At 33.4% G+C, this 8,803-nt stretch overlaps 1 protein-coding gene across 1 annotated transcript in view; it reads right to left on the bottom strand.

Annotated features, from left to right (window-relative positions):
- Positions 1–421: 421 nt before the first annotated feature.
- The window catches only part of DNAH5 (dynein axonemal heavy chain 5), a 137,267-nt gene continuing 128,885 nt past the window's right edge, over positions 422–8,803 (bottom strand). The window contains exons 76-79 of the mRNA XM_032181098.1: positions 6,748–6,960; positions 4,510–4,662; positions 2,501–2,732; positions 422–776 (exon numbers count right to left, since the gene is read on the bottom strand). Of these exons, the coding sequence (XP_032036989.1) occupies positions 625–776; positions 2,501–2,732; positions 4,510–4,662; positions 6,748–6,960 (750 nt within the window). The 3' untranslated portion in view covers positions 422–624. The remainder of the gene's footprint in view (positions 777–2,500; positions 2,733–4,509; positions 4,663–6,747; positions 6,961–8,803) is intronic.

The following is an 8,803-nucleotide window of genomic DNA, read 5'->3' as shown; positions in this document are numbered from 1 at the left end:
CATGAATCGGATATTAAGGAATTCTGGCAGCTGTCAAATGCTTGCTTTCCTATGTAATACAATGAAATTTTTTTCCAAGTGATGGAACAGATGCAACATTGTTCCAGTCCTACCTTCCTTATTTAGAGAGCAAGCCACCTAGAAGACAGAAGATAATCTTTGAACATCATCATGAAGTATATTAACTAATATGAATTATCAACTCATCTTAGCTTTCCATAGGCAAAATAAATAAATAAATAAATAAATAAAATAAAGATATGTGTTTAGCTGCTTGAAGCCCTGATACAACCATAATTAACCACTGAAAAGTAACAGTGTTCAAATCAATCTTTATTCAGGATAAAATAAAGTACACATTAGTGAGATAGGAACTCTAAATATTTATCATGAAAACCAAGATTTCAAAGGTAGTGCTCGAATCTATTTATCAAATGTATTATTATTCTAAGATTTAGCCTTTATAAGCCTATTGTATAGGTTTATTGAGAAAAAATTACTGTAATGGCCACAATGGTGTCTATGACATAGAAAATACATTTTTATAAAACAATCTATCATATAGCTAGCTACGTCAATGCTAATATTTAAAATCAGAAAAGAATTAGTAAACCTTTTTCAGCATTATTTGACATCACACAGAAGTGCTACCCCACGCAATACCCAGTGCTCTGGAGGCTGAAGGGTTCTAAGATCCATGGCAGCAATGTAATTCAGATCTGTTCGAACAGTCTTTTTGTAGACCGGACATGAATATAAACATGGATCCTTTGAAGCTGAGAAGACAGAAAAGACATTTTAAAAAAATAAATAAATAATGAAACTGGGGTATGAAAACAGGGCCTTAAAAGATTGGGCACAAGGCAAACATAAAACTGAATCAAAGTTCAATAGCACACATTTCTCCATCACCACCTAAAAAAAAAATCATACTTGATTCTCACACTGTTCATTATTGTGCTATTGCCAGATGAAGGTAATATTGCAATCCTTGAAATTCCTGGAAGCTTAGAATTTAATGTCAGCCCCCAGGAACTAGATGTAGCAAGAAATGTAAATGGATGCTCTAGCTTGTTTAGCATAATTATTAGTTCAACCTGTCCACTGAGCAGTGGCTTAAAAACATATTATTAATATGTCAAAATAACAATATGCCCTACTCATGGAAAAACACTGAACCATACATTTTGAAATTCAGACAGAATTTCAGAATATAAATCAACATTTTCACTGAAGAATCAGAAAAATAGTCTAGTCTTAATATTTCAGTGTTCATTATTTGGCATATTGGCTGCTTTCACAGTCATTATGTCTCTTATAAAAGATTAGCTACAGAAAACCCTGATAAAATATCATGTAAGCAGACTTTGCTTCTGGAGGTGGAACACTTTAAATGGAAACTTCCAGATTTACATTCAACATTGGATATTCCTATCCTATTGCACTATTCAATGTTATTTCCTATTTTATTCAAACACACGCGTGTAATAATAATCTAAATCACACATTTCCATAAAACAGTATTTTTACTGTTTTACTCCCTAATTTTCTTTCAGTTCTTATAGCCCTTTTCTTTCTCAAAGACCAAAACATTTTCCATCGCTTCTTGCCACTGCTTGCTGCCTCTGTTAACTCAAGCATAGCCTTGTCCAGGAAAAAAAGGAGTGTATTTTATGTATATACAGCACATATATAACGTATATGTTATATGAATACCATAAATAACTTATGTGTGTGATATAAATGTTTATATATATAATGTTGTAAATATATGTGTATACATACATTTATGGATATAAAAAAAACTTGTATATTGCAGTGGATTTTGGTGTGGGGGTTTAGGTTTCAAAGCTTATGTATGGTTTTATATTTTGATTCAACCACCTCATCAGTTTAGGAGTGGCATTCTGCAAATATCCAGGTTTATGATATATAAACTTCTGTTATATAAGCTATCATGGCAAGTGTATACCTAGCACTTCAAAATACCAATGAGAAAATAGACTAACTCACTTAAGAGCCACACACTACCCATATACTTTTTGAGAAAAGTAAGCAACAGTATTTTCAGAGTTGTGTATTAAGAACATTACTAGCATCTATGTTAGTGTTAAAATACAGTATGTATTTGCACCAGGAATTATGGCTTCTAATTGCAGCGAAAGACTGAATATGAGTATGTTTGTCACAAGGCAGAGAACAGTTCATCTGTAATGGGTTTTAAAAAGTTATTAACACCATTAAGAACAGAACATAGAGACCTATCTAAATATTAGGGGAAGAAATGCCCATTATTGATTATCAAGGAAGGCCACTAGCTCATTTTATATAGAAGACTGAGAAGCCTGTCCTGTTGAAAAAGATTCTGTATGTATACATGAATAGAGAAAGCCTGATGAAATCCCTGAAGCTCAAGAGACTTTCATGCAGCTGAAAAAAAAAAAAAAAAAGTTACATTAAAGTCTATCAAATTAATGTCCTTTACGATTCAGTTACGTACTGTTGTTCTCTGCATATATCCTTATAACTGGCATCATCTCGAAGAGCACCTTGGGTTTAGATTCAGTCAGTCTCATGTTTCTTCTGTCCCAGCTAGCTCCTTCCAAATACAGCCCATACACATAGACACCTTCCATAGGAGGGCTTGTGATATCATCTTTCATCCACTTAGTGACCTCATTGCACAGCACAACACTGTCCAGAGCCCATCCTTTGTTAGCCCTTGTTATTTCCTGCCCAAAACAGATGAAGATCTGGAGGTTACGTTTTTACATATTCAGAGAACCATATTTTTCAAAACATTTATTATATTATATATTTATATTTATTATATATATATTTATATTTGTATGGTCATAATTTACCCTCTCAAATTTAACTTTTTATACTATACATGTCTACAGCATTAGCCTTCTCTCTAAGCCAACAATGGGATGGTACTACAAGGCTTCCAGTACTTTATCTGCTGTATTTGATTTTTATTTTAATTTATTTTTATTTATTATTTTAATCTTTTTATGATATACAGTATGTTACAACAATACAGTAACACAACCAATGAATGCTGTTGTTGGCTCTTGTGAACATGAAAATTTCACAGCTTTCAGGAAATAAGAAACCATTGTGATAAGTAAAACAGTTACAATGAAAAAAAGCAAAATGCATGTTTTGCTGCACGTTTTCTGGGATTGCCTACCTTTTCTTGTAATAATGGTATTCATTAATTTTATTCTTAATAGTGAGAGGGAGCTCACTCAGCTCTAAAACTACTTAAAGTGACTGTCAAAAAAAAAAAAAAAAAAAAAAAAAACACTTGGAGATGGATGTGTTCAAGAGTCAACACATATTTCAAATTTAGTCAGTTAATTACAGCACCCAACAACACTTGCCCAACTGTCTTGCCCTATTCCTTATTATTTCCTGCTGTTAAGTTATGTCACACCTAAGTTTTATCCCAGTTTATTAAACTTTTTTTCAAGACCTTTGTTTGAAGTAACTGGAATTCATTTTGAAGTTAATGTTTACCCCATACTGCATTTAATTAGCTGCTTTAAAAGAGCAGAAGAGTTAAAGTTCAATTATCATTGTAGCTGTTCATTTTTCTCATTTCTATTTATTTCACGGTAGAGCTCAAGAGCAGAGCCCAGACAGACACTTTGTTGTTTACCTGTGACCTTTATGTTGTTATGTACCTCTCATTCTCTACTAGGGAAGCAGAAAAGTTCAGAAGATTCCACTTGTTTCAGATACTACTAATAAATCCTTTCCACAGGTTTTGCAAGATACTTAGGACTGTTTATTCAAGAAAAGTATTTTGTTACACAATTCCAAGGTTATATGGCTGTGCTTTTAGTAGATCACCCACTGAAACTTCAGTTAGATATCCAAAGATTACACTACCCAGATTTGAGAGAGAGACAAGGTTTCCCTTTTCTGTAAGCCTTCGTTCTGTCTCCTCCAAAAGTTAGCTTTTGTCTGAGCTCCCATTGCATTCCTACCTGAGTATTCTTTCCCAATATGACAGAATTATCATCTCCAATGTATGTCCCAGTATGCTGATCAGCATAGATATTTATTGTCTGCTTTTAAAGGAAAAGTAACTCTGGGAGAGAACTGAACACAGAACAAAAGGAAGGGGAAAAAAAGAAAAAGAAAAAAAAAAAAGAAAGAAAGAAAAGTAGTTCATGGCTGTAACACCTCTTTTCAGGAATGTCTGAATAGCAACATGAGACATTACTTCTCCACTATACCTTAATAATGTTGTAAGGTAGCCCTCATAGGCCTAGGATCAAAGTAGTGAAACAAAAATTAACATACTAGTGCTTGATAATGAAAAAGTACATGTGCTGGAAGACCACTTCACTCAGTAAGTCATAATCAGTTATGCAGTCATATATCTTCATTGTTGATAAGATGGAGCCATGTGCATAACTCAGCATCCATCACACCAATATACATTTCAAAAGTGTATCTAGGAATAGGCAGAGTGAGGTTTTGAATACTGTTTACCTGTCTCATTGCAGTTAAAAATCCTTGAGGATTAAAAAATCCTGTCATCCAGAAGCAGTTTGGTCGTCTTTCAAAAATCCAACTGTAAAATTGGTGGTTTCTTTCTAGAAGTTCAGTAAACCAGAAACCAAGTGTACTGGAAGCCCAAGATGCCTAAAAATAATAAAATGTGTATTCAGTTTTTAATCTTGTTCAACAGTTTTAAAACATCATATTCATGTCAATTAAAAGTAATTCATCAGTACACAAGGTAATAAGAGTAAAGCATGTTTAAAGCTCATTTTTTATACATTAGCTTTTAGCCTGATAGTTGCCTCACACTGAAACCTGAAGCAAATTCTTGTTCTGTTCAAATTCATTGCTACCATTCCATTCAGATATGCTTAATGCTCCCTGTGGTAATTGTCTATTTTATGATGTTTTCACAAAATTTGATAGCTGTTTGAACTAGGAAGAAATACTGTCTACATGTCTTTCTGAAGTCAGGGTCATTGCTTCAAGATAATAGGATTTCTGCCAAAACTATTCAGCTTTTTCTGAAAAAAAAAAAAAATGTTAAGGAAAATTGAAATTATACTTTGGAAATATTTATGACGTTTTTTTCTTTGAATGGTCGTATCATACTTATTTTATGAAGCATCCATTATGGTCTGTTTTGTACCATGAAAATTCTTTGTTAATAAAAAACAAAGCAAAACAAACCTCTCTACATTTATTTCCATCAGCTGACATTAACAGCTCTCATTATCCCTGAAAACAATTTATATTTCTGATTTGTAAGTGAAAGACTGGAATAATTGAATTACTTTCTTTAAATCAAAGAGAGCTGTCAGATTTCAGCCCATGGATTCAGTACAAATGTAATAAAATGAAATCTTTAAATTAAAAAAGTTAATTGCCTTCAAAAGAATTAACTGGGTGACTGGTTTATGTTTTTAAATATAATCAAGTATCTCATTAAAATACATAAGCGAAAGAGTTCTTTGGTTACCCAAATAGCTGAATAATTCATAGAGCAATTCTATCTGAAGTTGGAGAAGTGGGGAGGACAGTACCTACGTTGCTCTGAGCACATCTATGTGTTTTTATCATCTCTATTAGAGCTGTCCAGTGAGTAGGAATTTCTCAATATACGAAAAGAAATTAAAAAAAAAAAAAAATCCTAAGCAGCTGAATAGCTTAATAAAACCCAATGCCATTTCTATCCATTAGACAGTTTCCCACTCTTTTCTCTGAGAAACATATTTCATTTTACTCTAAATTAGTGTATAATTATTACTGAAATATTTAATTTTACCCCTATTTGGAAATAACATCACCAGGACATACAGCCTAGCACAATGCTAGAATATGAAAACATTTAGGCTTTGATGAGACTGTTGTAGTTACCACATCACTATCAACCATACCATGACCAAAAAAAATGACATAATCAATATTTTGCAAGTCTTCAGAAGTGCCGGAAAGATGGTTAAGGGATGGGAGCATCTATCATATGCAGACTGGCTGAGAGAGCTGGGATTGTTTAACATGCAGAAGAGAAGGCTCAGGGGAGATATTATCAATGCTCATACCATGTGTGGGGAGAATGATGGTGGATCCAGAGCCTTCAGAGTGAAAGGACAAAACGCACAAGATGAAACATGGGAAATTCTATTTAAGCTTAAGAAATCAGTTCTTTTTTTTTCCTTCTTTACAGTGAGGGTGGTTGAATACCAGAACACAGATTTCCGAGAATGGTTTTAGGCTCTAGTCTTGGAGAGTCCTGTGACACCCGCTTTAGTTGACCTCACTTTACGTGGGGTTGGACTAGACTATCTCCAGAGGTCCCTTCCATCTTCTACTATTCTGTGATTCTGTGACTACAAGTCCTAGTTTCAAAGAATAGCACCAAAATGGCCCACTAGTGTGGGTGCTGTTTTTGAAAATCTATCACTGCATTTAAAGTTATTCTCTTCTCTCTAGCCTTCTAACCTGCCAGTACACATAGTCCATTAAAATGGGAAATATATGCATCTGCCACACCCATTTCTATTTTTATAAATGAAAGAAGACTTGTTTTGACTGTTCTTATTTTAGCCCAAATTCTACCCCAGCAGTCACACTGTGTCCTGATTAACACGGACACTTATGTTTAAAAAAGTATTTACTGTCTGTCTAGAAGTTTAATCTAACTCTAAAAAAATAATAATAAATAAATACTTATTTTTTCTAACAAAACAAGGGATGCACACCTACTTTTGTCCAGCTAGCAGGAATTCTTCCATCATACATGCAGTCTAAAGCATCCCTCAGATTTTCACTCATAACAATTGTTCCATCAATGGCAAGTTTTAGATCAGTCAGAGTGCTTCTCACTAATGAAATAACTCTCTGCATTTGTTCAATCTCCTGTCGTAAAAATATGTTCATAGGCTGAAAAGGTCCCATGTTCTTTAGTTTCTCTTTTACCTGTAAGTAGAAAAACATAGACCCTTCAACAGAAATAAAAGCCAAAGTTGGATTTATTTCGAGATTAGGCACCAATACAATTTTTACGCTATATTACTTTAACTAAGTGGTCAGTTAAGTGGTCAGTTTGGCATAAGCCTCAAGTTCTCTGCAACACAAACATAGGATTTTGTTCCAAGTGAATTCTACAATGCTGAGACTGCCTCTATTTTTAGTCTAAGTCATGATTTAGTATATATATAACTCTACGAGCTAAAGTCATTTAAAAAGCCATTTAAAAGTGTAAAGTTAACAATTTAACAACAACTGTAGGGACATAACTAGAAATTTTGTAATCTATATGGCTCTATTTGTGCCAAAGATCAAAAAAATTATTTATCATATCATATATCAGTATATCATGTATACTGAGTTATATATATATAGTATCAACTCTCTTAGAAATACATGTAACATTTCTAAGTTTATCAGGATTTTGCTACACATTTATTCTAAAACAACTACCAAAATGAGGACTTAAAGTAATTTTCAACTAGTGAAAAATTTTATTACTGCTCATTCACTGTTATTGTTATTTTAATTTCCCCTCTAATTTGAGACAGATCAGGATCAAAGCTGATCTTCCAAAACAGATCTTCTGCAAACTTAATAGAGATAAATGTACCTATACAACAACAGTATGCAATATTTGCCTTTATTAATCCACATATTTATTCTTGAAGATGCTAGGTAGAAGTTGAATAGAGATGGACTAAGAACTAGCCCATCACTAAAGCAATACCCTTCTGAGAAGCTGAACAAATTGCAGTTCTTTGCAGATTTCAGACTTCTGGTTCAGCACATATGGTCTTTTAGAAAGTCATAAAACTCAGGCTTCTAGGAAGACTCTAGGTCAGAAACTTCAGCAAGTACAAACGTTTGGAAGACTACTAGATAGTTAGTGTTCAAATTTCTGATACATAACTAATCTGTTCAGATAAACTACATTATCATAATTATGTCATTTTTGGGAAAAGAAGGCTATGAAACTCAAAATGGGCTATGGAAAACACAAAGCAACAGACATAAGACATGAGTACCTGAAAAGAGTCTATACTCAAAAACTTATTACTGTGGAAAAAGAAAAAGAAGAGTGTTAGACTGTACAAATCTCTTTGCTCCTTTCTCACAGCTCAGTATCCTAGCAGGACAATTTAGGGGATCATAATGTACTTAGCTCTCTATTAGGCCTTTGTGCTAACTTCCATTAAAGAGTAATCAAAATGCCAGATGACTAAGGAAAGGAAGATAGATCTTCCTCAATAAGGAGATGGCAGGATTTAATTAGTAAAACATCTTATTGCCTAAATAAGCAGGTGGAAAGTTTGGGTATCTGTTAAAGCTAACCCTTGCATAAAACACAGGTATGATATTTTTTCCGATGATATATTGCAATGATTCACATCTATTTCATAACAAAACTACTGCAAATGCTTTACTAGTGTCATAATCAAACCTTCTTGCTTTCATGCTTTTGCAGATAAACACAAAAGTTCAGCATCGTCTGATATGGGAAATATTGGAACCATACCTATTTTACAAGCACTTTCCTGTCATTTATGTTTGTAACCAGCTTTATCTGGTAAGAAATATGTCAGTATCCTAAAATTTTGGGGTACTAAAGTACAACTTAGACGCAGAAACAACACTTTTTCAAATACTCAGCTAAATTGTAGTCTTGAGGATGGGGACAGAGTACAGTCAATTCGTGTGTCCGTGTATCTTGTCATCAGTAATGTTTTCTAACTTTTTAAGAAATTTCTCATTTCTAGAAACATCCCATCTTCCACATAAAAAGAAGCTA

The sequence above is a fragment of the Aythya fuligula genome, chromosome 2 (assembly GCF_009819795.1).
Source record: "Aythya fuligula isolate bAytFul2 chromosome 2, bAytFul2.pri, whole genome shotgun sequence".
In the NCBI taxonomy this organism is placed as follows: domain Eukaryota; kingdom Metazoa; phylum Chordata; class Aves; order Anseriformes; family Anatidae; genus Aythya; species Aythya fuligula.
Note: the sequence above shows the minus strand (reverse complement) of the source record. Positions and strands in the feature narration are given on the sequence as shown.